The sequence below is a fragment of the Capricornis sumatraensis genome, chromosome 8 (genome assembly GCF_032405125.1).
Source record: "Capricornis sumatraensis isolate serow.1 chromosome 8, serow.2, whole genome shotgun sequence".
NCBI classification, from domain to species: Eukaryota; Metazoa; Chordata; class Mammalia; order Artiodactyla; family Bovidae; genus Capricornis; species Capricornis sumatraensis.
Window position 1 is genome coordinate 97,497,650 of NC_091076.1, and position 21,684 is coordinate 97,519,333.

The 21,684-nt window shown below is 36.0% G+C and overlaps 1 protein-coding gene across 3 annotated transcripts in view; it reads left to right on the top strand.

Moving 5' to 3' along the window:
• The window catches only part of TANC2 (tetratricopeptide repeat, ankyrin repeat and coiled-coil containing 2), a 325,633-nt gene that overhangs the window by 82,230 nt on the left and 221,719 nt on the right, over nt 1-21,684 (top strand). For 2 of the 3 annotated variants that reach the window (XM_068977289.1, XM_068977290.1), the window contains exon 3: nt 8,738-8,809. In XM_068977289.1, the coding sequence (XP_068833390.1) occupies nt 8,738-8,809 (72 nt within the window). Of the gene's footprint in view, nt 1-8,737; nt 8,921-21,684 lie in introns of all 3 variants that reach the window. The other variant, XM_068977288.1, reaches the window with a different exon arrangement.

Here is a 21,684-nt window from a genome sequence, read left to right on the forward strand (position 1 = left end):
TGGTATCTTGTGTTGTTTTAATTTAGAATTCTCTAATGACATATGGTGTTGAATATCTTCTTCTTATTGCTTATTTGTTTCTATAGTGAGGTGTCTGTTCAGGTCTTTTGCCCATGTTTTAATTTTTTTCTTGTCATTGAGTTTGTATACTTTGGATATTTAAAAATTTTTAAATATGAAGCTTGGGTTCTCATTTTCTTAGCAGTGTCTTTCACAGAGTAGACACTTTAAATTTTAATGAAGTCTAGATCATCAATTATTTCTTTCAGGATCATGCCTTTGGGACTGTTTCTGAAATCTCATCACCATACTCAAGGTTATCTAGATTTTTCCATGTGATATTCCCAGAGTTTTACACTTTTGCACATTACATTCAACTCTGTGATCCATTTTGAGTTAATTTTTTGTGAAGGACGTAAGGTCTGTATCTAAATTTATTATTTGGGTTATGGATGTCCAGTTGTCTAAAGATCATGTGTTGAAAAGACTCCTCTTTTCTCCGTTGTGTTGCCTTTGCTCCTTTGGCGGTGTTTACGTGGGTCTATTCTGGGCTTTCTCTTCCGTTGCATTGATTTCCTTGTCTCTTCTTTCATCAGTACTACAGTGTCTTAATTACTGTAGCTTTGTAGGACGTCTTGGAAGTTCAGTAGTATTGGTCCTCCATCTTTGTTCTTCTCCTTCAAATATTCTGGGTCTTTTGCCTCTCCACATCAATGATAGAGTCAAGGTCAACAAAATAAATTACTGAGATTATTGGGTTTGTAGTAAGTCTATTAGTTTGAGGAGAATTGACATTTTTATAGTTTTGATCCTGTGCACTCATGAATGTGGAGTTTCTCTCCATTTATTTAGATCTTCTTTGACTTCTTTCATCAAGAGGTTTTGTAGTCTTCCTCATGAGCTTCTGTATATTTTGTTAGAATTATACCTAAGTATTTCACTTTTCGAATCCACAATTTCATAACTTTAACATCCTGGCCTCATCTGAGGCTGGTCTGATGCATGCACTGTCTCCTTGTGCTGGGCTGTTTTGTTTGTTTGCTTGTTTGTTTTTATTTAAGTGTGCCTTGTAAGTTTCTGCTGAAAGGTGAACATAGTATACTGGATAAAATTAACTGCAGTAAATAATAATGTAATTTTAACGTGGGAGTGGTTGGGGGGCAGCATCTCTGGTCCTGTGATTTTGGTGAGCTTGCGCCCCTGGACTGAGAACTTTGCCAGTGCCTCTGAGTTATTGTGTTCCATTGATTTTGTGTCCATTCTTTTTGCCAATACCACCTGCTCTCTAGATTGCAGTAACTTGAGATTAGTCTTGAAGTTAGGTACTGCCAGAGTCCAAACATTGATTTTATTGTTCAGAATTAGTCTATCCTAGTCCCTTTATTTTTACATAAAAATTTAAAATGAGCTTTTTGATTTCTACAAAAAAAAAATGCCCACTGGATTTTCATTAGGATTACTTTAAATCTATAGATCAGTTTGACACTTAGCATCATAAAATCTTCTGATCCATGAACATAGTATATCTCTTCATTTAGGTCATCAATTTCTTTCATCAGTGTTTTGTAGTTTTTAGCATACAAATATTGTACATATTTTGTTAGATTTATTCCTAATTTCATGTTTTTAATGGTGCTGTTTTAATGTTACTGGTTTAATTTTTTTTATTTTCCACATATTCATTGCTGGAATATAGAAAGACACCTGCTTCTTGAATATGGACTCTGTAACCTTTGAGTTTGCCTAACTCACCTTTTTTTTTTCCCTAGTGGGTTTTTTTTTTTTTGTAGATTTCTCAAAATTTTTTACCTAGGCAGTCATGCTATCTGATACATACCCTGTACTAGTTATTACTCTTCTCTTGGCCTGTTTCCTGCTTGATATATGGACTTGTTATGAGACTATTACTGAGTAATGGAGTGATGTAAGTTAAAAGGACGTTTGGAATAATTTTAGGCAAAACTCCTTTGTTTATAAAATATGTAAAAGCCCATTGGTTTTAAGTTTATCACTGTGCTGTGTTTTTTCCTCTGAGTACTTTTTACGAATAAGCTTTTAATAACATATAAACTGGAAAATTCACAAATTATATCAAAAGCCTTTAGCATGATAATTCATTGAATTATATGTACAGTTCAATGAATTATCATGCTAAAGGCTTTTGATTTATAAGTTTTATTTGTGGTCATTTATGCAACTTGAAAAATTAGAAGGCATTTCTGTAGAACAGGTATGGCCTTTGGCTAAAGAATTTCTTTAATAACTTGAAATTTAATATTTTATAGTCATCTGTACTGAATATAAGACTTAGTGAAGACTGAAATTTTTATTGAATCATAATTGCTTCTAACATTACTTTAGTGTCCATATACTTGATATCCTTGTGCTTTCTCAATGCAACTTTTGAATGCTTAATTACCAGGTACCTAGCATAATTAAATTTTTTTCTGTGTATTAGCAGTTTATTTTTTCTGCCCATATCTCTATCATATTATTTTAGTAATTTTTATTCTGAAGCAAGACAAAGTGAATAGTAGGAAAAAGAAAGATAGAAAATGAAGATTTAATAGTTTGGGGTGCCAGTAGATACTATCTTGCATGCATACCAGGTTGCTTCAGTCATGTCCCACTCTTTGCAATCCTATGGACTATAGCCTGCGAGGCTCCTCTGTCCGTGGGAATCTCCAGGAAAGAATAATGGGAGTGGGTTGCCATCCCCTTTTCCAGCGGATCTTCCCAACCCAGGGATAGAACCCTTGTTCTTCCATCTCCTGCATTGGCAGATGGGTTCTTTACCACTAGCGCCACCTAGGAAGCCCCAGATACCATCTTACATGCTTGGTAAATTGGATTTCAAATTTTTTACTTCCTTATTGGTTATAAAATTGTTCATCCGTTCCTTTTACTGTGTAGCTTTTTCATGGTTCCCACTGAAATGGGCCAAGTGTATTTCCATGGTCCATTGATGTCTTACTTGGACTTACTTGGGCCAGTAAAGTGTTAGTGAACAGAGGTCTTAAATACACTCTTCTGATTGAACTTGGTCTCCTGCAGCCCTGTGATCTTCCAAAGGAAGAACATGCCCCATGTATTCACTGAAACATATTTTTATAGTTTTTTCTCTATAGCTACAATGAGTTCAAGCGCAATTTATAGGGCAGAGAAGATAGAGGAAAAATATTTTTAAGCAGAAAAGTAAACTAGGACATCCATACTGGACTAATTGCAGTATTATTCCTTAAGGAGTATTATTAGAGTCTAAAATTATCAGCCAAGATTTAACATTGGAAAATTTCAAGTGAAAAGAAGTATTTCACTAAGTCCAACGAATTCTTCTAGATACATATATATTAAAAAAAAAACCTAATTGTGATTTTTCTTTAATTAGGGAACTATTACACTGATGATATACCTCTTTGTTTGTAAACATGTGAAATACTACGTGCATGTGCTCAGTCGTGTTTCTTTGTGACCCCATGGAGTGTAGCCCGCCAGGCTCCCTCGTCCATGGAATTTTCCAGGCAAGAATACTGGAGTGGGTTGCCATTTCCTACTCCAGGGGATCTTTCTGACCCAGGGATCAAACCTGCATCTCCTGCATTGGCAGGTGGATTGTTCACCATTGTGCCACCTGAGAAGTGTAAAATACTATAATTCCATATAAAATTATAGTAAAATACTGTAATTCCTTATAAATCAGTCTCATGTCTATTTATGAAAGCCCCCAAATTGGAAATCTGTTAAGAAAGAGACTTGATAAATAGGTCTAGGAAATACAGTATTCATCTGATCACAGCTCGAGAGAGAAAGAGAAAAGAACCATTGGAAGAGAAGAATTAGTCAGTGTAGCGAAAGAAAGGACCTAGTGACTAGTGAGAAATAAAAAGTTAAGACCTATTCTGGTAAAATTTCTGAAATCCGAAGATAAGGAATAAGTCCTAGATTTCTACCAAGAGAAGTTTTGGGGAAAGATAGAGTGATCTGGACTATGGTGATAATGGAAGAAATGAAGAGAACATGGCAGATTTGAATTCTATTCAAGATTGATAATCTGCAGAATAGCTTTTGCATTTGTTCCAAGGGGCTGTGATGGGAAGAAATGATTACTAGGCTTTGGTTTGAGTAAATACATAAGTAGGTGGTAAATATATGTAATATTTTTAATTGAGGTAATTTTAACCATTTTATTGTGTATAATTCAGTGGACTTTAGTACATTTACAGTGTTGTACAAACATCACTGCTATATAATCCATCACCCCCAAAGGAAACCTGTACCTATTAAGCATTCAGTCCCCATTCCTGTAGTCAAAACCTAATCCCTTTTCTGTCTGGATTTGCTTTTTCTGAACATTTCATATAAATGTTTCATACAAACATTTCATACAATGTGTAGCATTTTTTAGTCTGGCTTCTTTCACTTAGTATACTGTTTTCAAAGTTTTATCAGTGTTGTAGCATGAATCAAGCCTTCACTATTTTTATTGCTGAATAATATTTCATCATAATATGTCACATTTTCTTTATTGATTCACCAGCTAATGATGTTTGAGTCGTTTCAGTTTGGGGCTATTTTGAATAATGCTGCTGTGAATGCCCTGGTTTTTCCTTGAAAACCTGTTTTCGTTGCCTTTGGGTATACACTTAGAAGAGGGTTGGACTGGATTAGATGGTAACTCTGTGTCTAACTTTTTGAGAAACTGCAAAAATGTTTTAGACAGCAGCTATAACGTCTCATATTCCCACTAGCAGTGTATGAAGGTTCTAGTTTTTCCACATCCTTACCAACACTTCCCTGTTGTTGTTTTAACAGCATCACACTGAGTGTGAAGTGGTATTGCATGTAATACCATGTGCTTGTTTTTTAAAAAAATTTCCCCTCAGTTTTATTGAGATATGATAGACAAATAAAAATTGTATCTATTTAAGGTGTGCAACATGATACTTAATGAATATTACATTGTGAAATGATTGCCACAATTAAGCCGATTAAGATATCCACCACCTCACATGTTTACCCTTTTTGTGTGTTTGTGTGAAAATACTTGAGATCTACTCTCTCAGCGTATTTTAAGTTTGCTGCTGCTAAGTTGCTTCAGTCGTGTCCGACTCTGTGCGACCCTAGAGACGGCAGCCCACCAGGCTCCCCCATCCCTGGGATTCTTCAGGCAAGAACACTGGAGTGGGTTGCCATTTCCTTCTCCAATTTTAAGTATACAATATATTATTTTTTTGCTGTAGCCACCATGGTGTACGTTAGGTCTCCAGAACTTGTTCATCTAATAACTAAAAGTTTCTACCCTTTGACCAACATCTCCCTTTTGCCTCTACTTCCTAGCACCTGGTAACCACCATTCTCCTCTCTGCTACTATGATTTTGATCTTATTTTTTTAGATTCCACATATAAGTGAGATTATGTGGAGATATTTCTTTCTGTGTCTGGTTATTAGCTTAATGTCCCCCAGGTTCTATGTTGTTGCAAGTAAAAGAAGTCCTTCTTTTTTTTTTAAGGCTGAGTAGTATTCCTTGGAGAGAGAGAGTGTGTATATGTGTGTAAAATCACATTTTCTTCATCCATCCATCCATCCATTGTCAGACACTGAAGTTGTTCCTATATTGTGGCTACTTTGAATAATGCTGCAGTGAACATGGGAGTGCAGATATCTCTTTGAGATAGTGATTGTATTTCCTTTCGGTATATACTCAGAAGTAAGTTAGTTGGATCATATGGTAGTTCTATTTTTAATTTTTGAGGGCTCTCCATTACTGTTTTCCATAATGGTTTTACCAATTTATATTCCCACAGACAATGTATAGGGGTTCCTTTTTCTCCGCGTCACTGCCAATCTTGTTATCTTTTGACATTTTGATAATAACTGTCCTAACAGGTGTGAGGTGGTATCTCATTGTGATTTTGATTTTTGTGATTGATGATTGTTGATGTTGATTGCTTTTTCATGTGCCTGTTGGCTATTTGTATTTATTCTTTGGAAAATATTTATTCACATCCTTTGCCCATTTTTAATTAGGTTTTGTTTTTGTTATGAGTATGGGTACCTTACATATTTTTAGTATTAATCCCTTTTCCGATATATGGTTTGCAAATATTTTCTCCCATTCTGTGGTTGCTTTTTCATTTTGTTGACGCTTTCCTTTGCTGTGCAGAAGCTTTTTAGTTTGATATAGTTTCACTTGTTTTTATTGGTTGTACTTTTGATGTCAAATCCAAAACAAAATCATTTTCAAGATGAATTACATGGATTTTTCCTCCAAGGTTTTCTTCTAAGAACTTTATGATTTCAGGGCTTCAGTCAGTTCAGTTCAGTTGCTCAGTCGTGTCTGACTCTTTGCGACCCCATGAATCGCTGCACGCCAGGCCTCCCTGTCCATCACCAACTCCCGGAGTTCACTCAAACTCAACATCCATTGAGTCAGTGATGCCATTCAGCCATCTCATCCTCTGTCGTCCTCTTTTCCTCCTACCCCCATCCCTCCCAGCATCAGAGTCCTTTCCAATGAGTCAACTCTTCGCATGAGGTCGCCAAAGTACTGGAGTTTCAGCTTTAGCATCGTTCCTTCCAAAGAACACCCAGGACTGATCTCCCTTAGAATGGGCTGGTTGGATCTCCTTGCAGTCCATGGGACTCTCAAGAGTCTTCTCCAACACCACAGTTCAAAAGCATCAATTTTTCGGTGCTCAGCTTTCTTCACAGTCCAACTCTCACATCCATACATGACTACTGGAAAAACCATAGCCTTACGTCTGTCTTTAACCCATTTTCTGTTGATTTTCGTATGTGGGGTCAGACAAGGATCCAGTTTCACTTTTTGCATGTGATTATGCACTTTTTCCAATACTGTTTATTGAAGAGACGGTCCTTTCCCCATTGTGTATTCTTGGTGCCCTATCAAAGGTTAGTTGGCCACATATGCATGGATTTATTTCTAGATTCTCTGTTCTCTTCCACTGATCTATGTGTCTGTTTTTATGCTAGTACCAAACTGTTTTACTACTGCTTTGTAATATAATTTGAAATGAGGAAGTGTCAGCTTTGTTCTTCTGGCTCAAGATTACTTGATTACATTAGCTGTTTAGAGCTTTTGTGAAAGATTGTGAAGGAATTTTAGGATTTTTTTTTTTTTTCTATTTCTGTGAAAAAATGTCATTGGAATTTTTATAGAGATTACATTGGGTCTGTAGATTAGTTTGGGTAGGAAGAACATTTTGATAATTATTACAGTCCATTAACACAGGAAATCTTTCCATTTATTTATGTCTTCAATTTCTTCATCAGAATCTTATCGTTCTCAATGTACAGATCTTTCACCTTGGTTAAATACATTCCTAAGTATTTTAATCTGTTTGGTGTTAAGCATACTACTTTAAATTCTGTTCCTTATTGTTCTGTGTTCCCTCTGAGGCTATTTATTTTTCATAGTCTTTCTGACTTGCTTTTTTCATGTTATGTTTCTTTGTTATTGTTAGTTAAGGGTCAGATATTATATATGTAAATGGTGGAAGTAATCTGAGACCTATGATGATGTTATCTTCCTTTGAGAAGATTTATGTTTATAGTTTCTGGCAGGCGCAAGCAATCTGAGATTGCCTTGATTAAATTTTCTGGTGCACATTTGGAGCTGAGCTTCAGTCCTATAAAGGCCAGTCTAGTTTTGGTTTATACTCACTCCTAGAATGTAGCCCTTTGGGGTTCCAAACAAAGTCCCTCTTAGAAACTTGGTTCTCCCAGCTTGTCTTCCCAGCTCTGTAAAACTGTCAATGACTTAGCCTTTCAGATGCCACTAAACGAAAAGCGAACCCACATACAGGTCTCAGTCTTCTTGTAATTCTTCATCATGCCGTTAACTCTCCATTGCCTTTAGGAAGATTTTAAAAACATAGACAGTTGTAGTTTTCTACAACTGGGCAAAATTGGTCTGAAGTATGTAATCTGCTGTTACCAGAAGTAGAAGCCAACAGCATATCTGTGGAAGTAAACAACATATCATTTACTCTTTTTTTAAATGTTTGAGCAGATTCAAAAATCACCGTATAATGTTAGTCTTACCCACTTGTATTTTCATGTGCATTCTTGGAGAAAGAGAATAAGAAATAGTTACAATGATCCTACCAGGAATTGCACAGATTGCATTGTCAAGCAGGTGAATATCTTCTTTCATGTTGGTCTTATCAGGGACAATTGAAGATTGTTGTTCTAATTATAACACTTGTTGTGTTGTACTACAATTATTATTTTTTAAAGATTTTTTTTGATGTGGACCATTTTCAAAGTCCCCGTTGAATTTGTCATAATATTGCTTCTGTTTTATGTTCTGTTTTTTTGGCCACGAGGCATGTGAGACCCCAGCTCCCTAACCAGGGGTTGAACCTGCACCCCACCCCCTGCATTGGAGGTGAAGTCCCAACCACTTGACCTCCAGGGAAGTCCCCTGTAATTATTATGTGACCACATTGCTCATGAAACAGTGAACCATTACAAGGAGGAATCCTATCTTATTCTTGTTCAGTTTCTTAGTGCTAGACCTCAAAATAAGTACCCAGTAATGGAGAAATGAACAAATGTGTTGGGAATACCTTTTTTGTCTTTTGAGAGTGAAGAATCAGTATCAGTATACACCGTGCTGAGTCATCCAGAAAGGTCAGTTTTAATAGAGAAGAATTTTAGGAGATGAACCTCTTCTCACCAGCTCTTTTGTCCTGTCTTCTCCTGTCTCATAGGTGGCATCTCCACAGAAAGCGACTGTGCTTTTGAGCCAGACTACGCCGTCCCACCACTTCCCGTGAGTGAAGGTATGCAGCACATTCGGATTATGGAGGGCATGTCTCGCTCTCTTCCATCCTCCCCCTTACTCACACATCAGTCTATCAGTGTTCGGCTCCAACCTGTGAAGAAGTTAACTGGTAAGGACTTTACCTACGTTGAGTATGTTTAACAGGAAACCTAACAGTATGCACTCTAGATCATAGCGAATATGTTTATGTGCATCTCTAGGTTTTTCCTCTTTGGCCTTTCTAATGTCACAGACTCTTGGAAAGTAGAGCTCCCACTGATTTTAATTTAGGAAATTAGACTAGTGCTCCGTTTGACAGATTGATGTATTTATTTTCTAAATGATCCATCTGTTGTGGACATATTTTTCCAGGCTTTCAGGAAATTTCTGGTTTTGCAAGAATATACTGTTGTTCTGATTGCATTTATCAGCTTGTTCATGTCAGATTACCAGATGGAGATATTGTAATTTTAGAATAATGAAAGCTTCATAGTTCAGTAAGGGTACGTATTTTTTGTCTGAAATCTTGATTTGTATTTTTCATACCTATTTTTAACAGCTGATTTAGACGTTAACCTCTCCATGGTACTCTCCATGTTTACCTCTCCAACTTCTTAAAATATTCACTATAGTATAGGTTGTGGATTGACTTTAACATGATCTCACAGTATGTATTATACAGTCAGATCAAGTTGTTAGGTATCAAACTGTGTCTTTACTAAGTGAACTTTTATCTCTTAAAGCTTTTTCAGGAAAGAAGATTTAATATGTTAAATGATACTTAAGTGCAAAAGTATGTATGCCTGGGTCATTTTGTTAGATTTCTTTTAATGTTATTAGTTTATATCCAGTATTAGTAAGTTGACTGGCATTGAATGGATTATGAGTGTATGGAGGCAAGAAATGAAGTCATTCCCAAAGGATATATTGACTTCCTCCTATGTGTCTGGCATTGAGTTAGACAATAGAGTTGATTATCAAACAACAGTTCAAAAGAAAATAAAATGATGGGGGGAAATGAGATTTTCAGACTCTTCCGTCTATTTTGAATAAAACTTGCATTACAGTGTTTATAATTTTCATCAAAATGATAATATTTATTCTGTAGACCTGCAGAGCATAAGTTATGCTCTTATATTGTTTATTTTTGTTTTAGGCATCTTCAAATGACTGACTCAAAGTCTGTTTTGATTCTTGGATTAGGTAAAAATCAATAAAATAGCTTAATAGCATTTTACTAAAATATTTATTCCTTCTGTTATCTAAAAATAGGAAAATTATATGTAATTGGTCTTGAATAAAAATTTCAATGCTTAGAAATTTCCCCTTTTTCTTACAGTTTAAGGTATTATTGATTACTGAAAATGCAAATAACCAAATCTAATGGCTGCCAAGTGATGTGCTTCATTTTACCTCACATATGGGAAGAAATAGCAAGAAAAATTGTTTCCTTATAGAACTTAGCTGTATTGCCCAAGATTTTAGAGATACCGCTTTCCTGTCCCATTTGACTACTCCAGTTTGAACTTCAGCTTAAATAGACAACCTTTAGGTAACCCGAAAGATAAGTACATATGACAACAAAACCAACAACATGCCTGGAAACAGAGAGGTGGTAGAGGGAAGCAGCAGTAAGCATCCTTGGTTAATTACACGTGTGAACTATGCAGGTTTAATATTACGATGCTTGAAAGGTAAGTATCCTCTCAGGTCATTTTGTTTTATTCACTGAAGAGATTTTCAAAGCCCTAAGAGTTTTAATTTTGAAGATGCATTTTAAAATATCTGAACAAAAGAAATCTATCTCCTGAAAGAGGATGCCATGAAAACTTTTCTGTGGCAAATTTTCCGCCAAGTGAATTAGGTGATAAAAATCTTCTGGTTTAACCCAGAATGAAATTACTTTGGAATTTAAATTAAAAAGATTATTTAGTAGATTACTCATCAGTTATCTTTCCTTTCCTAATTATATTTTGGTATAAATAAGTAAAAAGAACATTGAATGGAAAAAGATTAGCTGACCATAAGGGAATGTCCTTCGGAGAATTGTTCTTAACAAAATACATTAATTGAATATGGCCATTAGGGCTACACTTACTAATTTATCCATTTCCATTCATTTAAACTTCCAGCTACCTTATCTTGCTTATATTCATATTACAACCAAACTGAATAAGTAGGGCCAGAATAGTTATCTTTTTCTGTTTTCTTTCTGACTTTGTCTAATATTTAGTCCCCTGTCTATGCTACCATCAAGGTGCTTTGCTTGTTTTTCGGTGCTCCTTGTTTAGGACCTACTAGATTAGGCACTGCTCTAGATACAGTAGACAGAGTGCAGGAAGAGGCACCTGAAGCCCCTGCCTTTGAAGATGTTTACATTCCAGTTGTGAGGGAGCTGTAATAAACAATAACCAATAAATAAATAATTTTAGATAGCAAGTACTATAAGGGTAATAAAGTAGGAAAAGGGAGTGAGAAAGACTGGGGCAAAGTGGTTGGGGAGAATCAGAGGAGGAGCTGTTTGAACTGAGGCTCAGTGATAAAGAATGTGCCTGCAGTGTAGGAGCTCCATGTTCACTATCTGGGTCTGGAAGATCCTCTGGAGGAGGGCATGGCAACCCACTCCAGTGTTCTTGCCTGGAGAGTCCCATGACAGAGGAGCCTGGCCACAGTCCACATAGTCTCAAAGAGTCAGACACGACAGAAACTACCTAGCATGCTCACATGCTGAACAACAAAACGAAGCCGGTCATGGGAAGGGCTGGGGTCAGAGCCTTCCAGGCAGAGGGAACAACCAGAACAAAACTCCTAAAGCAGAAATCAGTGCTGGTGAGTTGAAGAATTAGAGAGAAGGCAGTGTGACCTCAGCAGAATAAGTCAGAGGCGAGGGGTGTATCAAATAGTTGAAGACATGGGCAAAAGCCAGAGTTTTTTATGATCATGGTAGGAACCCACTCTGTAGGATTTTTAGCAGAGCTGGAATGGGAAATAATATGATCTGATTTACCTGTTTATCAGAACTTGACGGCACGTGTTATGAGTGGCCTGTGAGGGTCTAGAGCAGTGGTCCGCAACCTCTTTGGCACTGGTTTCATGGAAGACAGTTTTTCCACAGACCAGGTTGAGGGGGTTGGTTTAGGGATGATTCTAGTGCAGTATATTGATTGTGTACTTTATTTCTATTATTATTACATCAGCTCTACCTCAGATCATTGGGCCCTAGATCTCGGTTGGGGACCCCTGGTCTAGAGAATCCCACATTCATTAACCATGGGTGTGTTTTCCAGATCTTTAACAAGTCTTTACCTTCTAACAAGTTAATAGAGTATTGAAAGACAATCTTTTTGTTTGTTTTATCAAGTAAAACATAAAAGTAACATTTCCCTATTACTGTTTTTTTATAACCTTTGTACTTTCAACATGTTTGTCGTAGTCCTTCACGCAGTTGTATATGAAGATCTATTTCCAGATACTTTGACTTATCTTTAGTCTCACGGGAGTGAGAATGGGGAAAAAGGCCTTCTCAAGAATAAAGATATTATTCTTGAAAACTAAGTGTGTGTGTGTGTGTGTGTGTGTGTGTATATAATTTTTTTTAAAGTATATATAGCTCTATCCAGTACAAAAACAGGTTACAGTAAAAGTGGTTAAGAGAGGAATGGGCTCTGTGGTCATGCTACTTGTGTCTGTATTGCAGCCCTGAGAAAGTCACTTAACTACTCCCTTGCTTCTGTTTCTTCATCTGCAAAGTGGGGTTAATGATCCCTCCTACCTCATGGATAGTCAAACCTGTCCCTTGATGGTTACCAGTGGCTTAATACATGCATAAATACATGTATTTGTTGTTGCTAAGTCGTGTCAGACTCTTCATGACCTCAGGGACTGCAGCACACCAGGCTTCTCTGTCCTTCGCTGTTTCCCAGAGTTTGCTCAAACTCATGTCCATTGAGTCAGTGATATATCTAACCTCTGCCACCCCCTTCTCCTTTTGTCTTTGATCTAAATGCTCAGAATGTGTGAGCAGTTATTGTTGACAAAACTGTTTAAATTTGGTGAGAAGTTTTTAAAAACTCTATTGAACATTAGATACCAATTTGGAACTTTAAAATTTGTCATGTTTTAAAAATTATACCTTTAATGAGTAATAGTAACAATGATAACAATTCTCATTTGAGTGCCTGTTGTGTGACATACCATATAAACGCATATTCTTCACATGTATCTCCATTTTACACATGAATAAATGAAGCCTTAGAAAGGTAAAATGTCTTTCCCAAAATAATACAACTAAGAAGAGATCAAAGCCAGAATTAATACCTAGGCCTTTAAACTCCAAATGAGGTTCATTTTACCAGTAAAAAAATTGAGGTTTATAGAATTTACCCAAGGCATCTGGTGTATCAGTTAAGACTTTTTGTTTGAAAAAAAAAAAAGTAATAAGACATAGCCATGGTTTAAGCAATATAGGGAAACTAGAATACCTGGAGGCTGGTCATGCCTCAAGGGTCATTTGGCTTAGTTGGATATTGCTTTGCTTTAGGGGGAGGCATGGAAGAGAGAGTGCAGAAACACACCATTGGCCCTAGTTAACTGTGGTAACAGAATGGCCACTGTTCTCGAGCTTCTTATTCAGTATCTTTCCAAGATGTTTTTGTTCATAATATCATAAAGTCCCTCAGGGTGCTACTTAACATGTAGAAATTGGGAGTGCCAGTAGTTTATTCATCCACACTTAATGAATTTACACTCTTGAGTTTAGTAGAAGTTAAATTTTGAGTATTCATACTGTTAGTAGAGCTATAAATTGGCACACTGTTTTTGTAGGACAGTTTGAAATAGGTGTCAGAATTGTAATGCTCATCATCTTTGACCCAACAATTGTATTACTAAGAGTTTATTTTATAAATAAATGTGAACAAATTTAAAAATTATGTGTGTGTATATGTAATATTGTTTATGTAGTAAAAAAAGTCTATCAGTAATAGTCATCTATTTATGTTTTTAAATGATATGCAAACATACACATATCACACATGCATTCATTTGGTGGTGAAGTGGAGAAATGATAGCTTGAACTTAGAAGCAGGAGGAGAAAGACATGCATTTTGTTGTATGCCCTTCTGTAATGTTTGTGTTTCTATGGGTAAAACCCATTCTCAAGAGGCACTATAACAAAATGGACCCTGACTGCCCTTTCCTAATCGTGTCAGCTTGTGCAAAGTTGCTTCAAGTCTCTATACTTCAGTTTCCTTGTTTCTAAAATAAGGATTAAAATAGTATTTACCTCATAAGACTGTTAAGAGAATTGGATGGGTTGATTTGTATAAAGCTCATAAGACAATGTCTGGCATAGAATAAGCAGTCCAGTAAATGTTAATAATGATCATTATTAAATTTTAAAACAGATTTGTGTGAAATAAATAATAAAATAGATTGCTGTCAGCTGTCAAATATGAATTCTGAGCCTTTGAAACATGACCTTCAAGTAATTTATTTAATTGCCTTAAGTAAGTCCCTCTCCTGTTGTAGGGAGTTAACCTTAGAATACTGATGTCAAAAAAAACACAAAAAAATACTGATGTCAAATGGATTAGTATCTAGCCTCTGGGAAAAGATTTTTTGGCCTGATTTTTAAAGTATTTGCTACCAATAGGTTGTAATGACCATGTGGCAGTCCAATTTAGATGGTAAATAATTCACAATATCCAGTACAGTCATGCTGCAGCCTAGTTATTTTAGATGCTAGCTAAGGCCAAAATACTGTTTTCAATATTCATAAAATGAAATTATTAACTTGTTTCTGAGACATCCTGGGAAAATTGCTTAAAGCTATTTTGACATTAAAAAGAGCCTATATAGTTAGCCTACATAGTTGATACATTGTAGTGTACATATGATATGTTCTTTGCAAAGGAATAATTGTCTTGCAATTTTTAGAACCACTGAAATTCAAGGAGTACATTAGTAAATTTTATTAGAAAAAAATAACAGGGTTGCTATGAAGATTAACATTTCTTAAACATAAAATCTAGCTAGTGTATAATAAGAATTGATAAGTGTTACTTTTCTTTTAATTTTATGCCTTGGATAAAGTGGAAACATAGTTTGAGAAAATTATTGAAAAGCCACTTTGGAAATATAAAGAGCCTGGAGATCATGTTAGTTTCTGTAGTCTGATTTATCTCAGTACACTCATGCTACGTAGCGTAAGAGTAAATAACTAGGTTATAACTAGGGATTTATAACCAAGGAGCAAGTTGGGCAGGGTGGCAGTGGATGAAAAATTCCTAAGAGGAGAAATCAAGGGTAGGGAAACTCTTGCTGAAGATCTGGGTAATTAGATACCAAGTGTGGGATATTCTTGCTGAACTGACTTCGTAGGATTCTTGCTACAGCTGGGCTAAGCTGAGGCCTTGTCAAATAATTGGGTTTGACATCAAACAGTAGGGATTGGCTACAACGGTGTGTTGTACAGCACAGGGCATATAGCCAGTATTCTGTAATAACTGTAAATGGAGTGTCACTTTTAAAAATCGTCAGTGGGTAGATGGGTGGCTACCTACTGATGGCTCAGTGGTAAAGAATCCACATGCCAAGCTGGATACAACGGATTGATCCCTGGATTGGAAAGATCCACCGGAGAAGGAAATGGCAACTCACTCCAGTGTTCTTGCCTGGGAAATCCCATGGACAAAGGAGCCTGGCGGGCTACAGTCCATGGTGCTGCAAAGAGTCAGACATGACTTAGCAGCTGAGCAGCAGGTAGGTAGGTAGGTAGGTAGGTTGGTAGATGGAGGACTCAGAGCAGCCTGATTACATTTTAGTTAAGGAGAGAGTCTCTGTCAGCATATATATTTTGAACACCTAAATGACAACATACATTATCCAACAGAGTTCTTGCTTTGGTGTTTGCACATACTGGATTTGCAACATAATTAAATTTACTCTTTAGATTTTTAGAGAAACATAAGGTAGAAGTTTGTATTAATATATAGCAAATACTTTTCTACTAATTTTTGCATATTTGAATAGAAGTTATTCATACAGAATAAAAGCATTATTTATGCTATCATGGTATTTATTTATAGTGGACTTATGTAAGGTAGTTGTAGTATTGCTGTGTAAATTCCACTGAAACACAGTTGTTCTATCGTCCTCTCTATTCAACCACTACTAGGTAAAGTTCGCAAAAATGACAAAATGTCCCTTTATGGAGAAAGGGCCAAATCCTCTGGTCAGGATCAGCAATGTAAAGGAACCTCTGGACTCAATTACTCAAACATTTTAGGGTCAAAGTTGACGTAGCCAAGTATATGCAAAATTGTAAGAAACCGTGATAGTATTTTTTAATAGATCTCTTGTCAGTATTTACCTATGGGAAGTCGTCCTTTATAAACTTGTGCTCGGTTTCCCATTTCCTTGTATCTCTCTAAATGGTCATTGCCTCCTACAGTGTATTCTTTTTTTGTTTGAAAATCAATATTTCTAAAAGAAAATAGTGTCTTCCTAGGAAAATTACAGCATATACTACAGATAAGGATAATTCCCAGCTAGATGTTTTTATAATTTTCCTGCAAAAGTTATTATTAACCATCATCTGTGTTCAAAAAAAAAAAGATTTCTGAGATGTGTTCTTTTCTTTGATGTAGCGTTTAACTGGTAAGCAGATGAGCTGATTCGCTACTTTCTTTTTCTGTCTTAGCATTATTAATTGTTTGGTTCTGATTTTGATCATAGAAAACTGAGTCACCTTGGCTAGTCTAAACAGAAAGACTTTTAGTAAAGGTTTATGATGGCTTTCAGAATCTCTCAAGAAGGCCTGACTGCAGTCAGAAACTTCACCACCCTGCAGTCCTAGAGGAGCAGCATGACGACCTCTATCACAGTTGCCCTGGAGGAACCAGATGCTTCTTCACTGCAGAGTTTATCATATACTAATGGGTTTTCTTTTTCCCAGTATGCACATATGTGTATGTGTATGTTTGAGTGCTTCTATTAGAAAACAAGAAATACTGAAAGTGAATTTACTATTCATTTAACTCAAGGAGACAGAAGCATGAATAAACATAAAAGAAGTAATCAGAAAAAAATTAAAAGCAAAAATGAATACAAGTAAAATACAGAATAAAATCCTTGATCAGTCAAGCTGCAAACAAGTTCACTGAATAGATTAAGAGAGTAGAAAATTCTTTTGACCAGTATAATTTTCCATCGTAGTGGAAAAGAGGAGCGAGATGAGTTAAATAACTCATAGGGCATATAGAGCAAGAAGTGAAATAGCCACTGATAATAATGTTCTTTGTTATAATAGAATATATAGTATACAGGTTTATAGTAGGACCACATAAAAACTAGATAAATGGAAGAAAACAGACTGTAAAACTGACCCAAGTAAACAAAAATATGACTAGCCCAGTAACCAGAGAAATCAAAGAACCCTAAGAATCAGCAGGTCCAGATGATTTTGCAGTTTTACTAAACTTTTAGGTAATAGTAATAATAGATAATGTTTATTGAGCTGTTTCTGTGTTCCAGACAGTATGAAATGCTTTACATAGTGAGCAGATTTAATTTTCATGGCAATCGAAGTGGATAGTCAGTGGCTTCTATGTCAGAACTTTCAGTAATGGCAAGCTTTCTGCTTTGTCCTTAGCCTGTTCTTTTGTTGAATAGTTTTAACCATCAATTTTCTATTTAAAAGTGAAAGTGTAGTCGCTTAGTCATGTCCAGTTCTTTGCAACCCCATGGACTGTAGCCTGTCAGGCTCCGCTTCCATGAAATTCTCTAGGCAAGAATACTGGAGTGGATTGCCATTCCCTTCTCCAGGAGATCTTCCCGACCTAGGAATCAAACCGAGGTCTCCTGCATTGCTGGCAGATTCTTTACCGTCTGAGCTACCCAGAAAGCCCCAATTTACATTATGTGCAAATATCCTCTGTTGTTTCCACCTAGTACTTTTGTTCATTTATGACATAAATGAACTTCCTCTTTCACATGGCAGTCCTTTATATCCTGGAAAGCCATTTTCATATCTGCTTTCTCTAGCTTAAGAGACTTCATTTAAGACCTATCTGGTATTAAGGTGGTACTACATCTGTTACTTTCTTTATCTTCTAGTCTGATAATTATATTAAAATGGACATGAGATAATTTCAGAATTACTTTCCTTTGTGACCCTTTATTGACTCTCAGTGAGCATTTTTCCTTTTAATAAGATTTTGTAGAAGCTATTATGATAGTCATATTTTCTTACTTACTAGTCCTCCTAATTTCCTGCATGGGTTTACAAAGATTTTGTTAGTAGTTTCACGTTCTGTCTTCATGTTCTTTTAGAACTCAAATGTAAATTGTGTGGTCCTGGATTTCAGGTATATGTTTTTAAACTCATAACTTGGACTTCCGTGACTTCTTAACAATGTTTATTTTACTCTTTTTAGTTTAAATATGATTAATGGAGAAGATTAAAGCAGAATAAGGAGTAATTGTTCTATCTCTTGCTTAGAGGCAGGATGTTAAGCATGACAAACTCTGCAGTCAGTTAATACTTGTTATACAGGGTTTAAGCCCTGGCTTTGCCACTTATTAGCTGTATGACCTTGCTCAAGCCACTTAAATCCTCTGAGCATGTTTTCTAATCTGTATTATAATGCTATCATTATTCTTATTATTTCTGCCTCACAAGGTATTGTATGGATTAAATAAGATAATATGTATGGTCAAGTACAGCTGATTGATTCGTAAATGAAAGCTTAGAACAATATCATTACATTTATTATCTTTCCCATACACTAAATCTGGCCTTGTCATGTTTATTTATGTTATTTATTATTATTATTTATTATTTTCATGTTTTTATTCTAAAAATATCCAGACCTTTTTATTTTTTGCTGTCTTAAAAACAGCTCTTCTCGTTAGGGGCTCTATTCTTCCTTAACAATATAATTAGAGAGTTTTCCACTCTTCATCTTTGATTATATCCTTCTGTCTTTGTATGTTTCTATTCTGGACACAAATCCGTATTTATCAGAGAATTCATGGTATGCCCATGTTTCTTTATATTATTTCGTACATTTGTGGTTGTGTAAATTCCTTTTTAATTTTTAATCTATACTCGCAAGCTGGCTTCTCTGTTAGAATTACTGACTATTGGCTCACAACTTCCTTTCTGTGCTTTTTGTTTGGAAATCTACTTGTCTAAAATCTGAAGTATAGAGTTGACTTTTTCCAGCATTCCTATTAGAGTGGTGATCCAATACAGAGATGTTTGTATAGATAAATTTCTCTATGTGCCAAGCAGTTACTGTATCAGACCTGTAAGTATGATCTGACAGTTACTACCATGAAACCCTGTAACATTCAGTACTGTGCCCTGGATGTAATTCTCAGTATTTGAAAGAGCCTAAAAAAAAATGTACATTTACTTGTCGTAAAGTTATAGAGGCTAGCTTATTTTTTTTGGATGAAATTATATCACCTTTTCTGTGATCAGCTTATGTTTACTTGAAACTCCGGTTAATAGTTTGTTATATCTGTTTGAATTAATAAATGAAAATTTTGGTATATAAAATCTCTTAAAATTTAAGTCTATGTGGAGGAAAATAACAAAAGGAATCCTGACAGGTGAAAAAGTTGACAATTACTTGGTTGATAATCTCTGATACTCTTTTGAGCTAATGTGTGGTGTTTCTCAGAACTGAATATCACTTTTAAAGATGGTAGTGAAGTTTATAGGAAAAAAATTTTTTATTGTCGAAGCTTCCTTTGTGATTTCCCCCAGAAAACTTACCACGGTTTTCTGGCACAGTTCCTAGGAAGTCTGTTTTTAAGCCTAATTGTCCCTGTTTTCCCTACTTATCTACCCACCTGCTCTGCAATATGAGCAGTTCAAAAAGTGTCAGATGTTGAATATAAGTACTAAATAATATTGGTCGTTAGTAATATCCTTCAGTCACAAAGTATTATGAAAGGCAAAAAAGTAAATATCCATGATTCAAAAGAAATCCTCTCAGTGACTCTCCAGACAGGAAGTAAATTATAGCATGGGATTATATAAAGCTTGTGTGCTCAGTTGCATTTGACTCTTTGCAGCCCTGTGGACGACTCTTCTGTCCATGGAATTTTCCAGGCAAGAATACTGGAGTGGGTTGCCATTTCCCATTCCAGGGGCTCTTCCTGACCAAGGGATTGAACTTGTATTTCTTGCATCTCCTGCATTGGCAGGCAGATTCTGTACCACTGCACTGCCTGAGAAGCCCCATTTAAAGCTAAGCAGAGAATATATATTCACTTTATAATAACAGAACTTATTATAATGCTAAACCATGTTTTTTTTTTCTTATTATAGAAAATTACGTGCCCTAAATGATATATTCCACTTGTAAGAATAATAAATACATTCTTGCTGTTCAGTGGCTCAGTCGTGTCCCACTCTCTGTGACCCCATGGACTGAGGCATGCCAGGCTTCCCTGTCCTTCACCATCTCCCAGAGCTTGCTCAAACACATATCCATTGAATCGGTGATGCCATCCTACCATCTCATCCTCTTCGTCTCCTTCTCTTCCTGCCATCTGTCTTTCTGAGAATCAGGGTCTTCTCCATTGAGTCAGCTCTCCACATGAGGTGGTCAAAGTATTGAAGCTTCAGCTTCAGTATCAGTCCTTCCAATGAATATTCAGGGTTGATTTCCTTTAGAATTAACTGGTTTGATCCCCTGGAAGCCCAACGGACTCTCAAGAGTCCTCTCCAACACCACCGTTAAAAAGCATCAATTCTTTGGCGTTCAGCCTTCTTTATGGTCCAACTCATGGCAGGACAGAATTCTCCCTCTTTGATGAACATTTTAAACACCAGAGGGCAGAGTGTTTCAAAGGACATTTTCTTTGTCATAAATACATTATCCCATTATCATTCATTCTTTCATGTCATTGGCTGCATATTAAAAAATAAGAAATATGCCCGTTCGAGAATCATCTGTGTGTCTGAGTGATCTGATTTGTTTAGACATCATGAGTGATATTCTAATATATATGAGTTAGTTAATCTATGTTTTCCCTCTTTTTCCAGTTAAAGTCTGTATTTCTGGCTTCTGAAAGTGACTGTATGTACATCTATTATCATTTAGTGATTTTCATAAATTCAGGATTTACTTAGTGAATTAAGTAAAATGAGAGAAGGGAGATTGATAAGTACACGCTTTTAGTTCTGCTTATCCATAAAAACTTTCTGAAAAAGCCACCTGCCGGCTAATGATCTTTTTCAAATATTGGGATTGTAATTTAGAGATCACATTGAGGAAATTTTATTCAAGGGTTAGGTAATAAAGTCAACATAGCAAGTAAAAACTGTATATAAAAAAAGTTATCCCCAGAAATCCCTTAAGTACCATTCATAGCATTCATTAAGCAGAAATACTGCTTCTCACTATGTTCAACCTTGCCAGTTTTTAAAACTCCTTTATTGACCACCAAATGAATAGTTGGCTCATGGGTAGAGGCCACATTTTATGATTTTTAAAGAATATGTTTCCTTTCTCTTCTCTGTTAGTCATCAGTCTTCTCTTAGATGTTAAAGTCCTAATCTGGATCAGTAGCCATTCCTGGGAAAGAAAAAAAACAAAATTAGAATTTAGCCAAGGGTTGAGTTTCTATAATAAGTAGTATGAATACTTTCTTACTTCTGTGACAATAGAGAGTTCATATATTCACCTCTTCATAAGTATTACCCTACCTTTAAGCACTATATGGTTTAGCACTGATGTTTGCTGCTGCTGCTGCTGCTGCTGCTGCTGCTGCTAAGTCGCTTCAGTTGTGTCCAACTCTGTGCGACCCCATAGATGGCAGCCCACCAGGCTCGACTGTCCCTGGGATTCTCAAGGCAAGAATACTGGAGTGGGT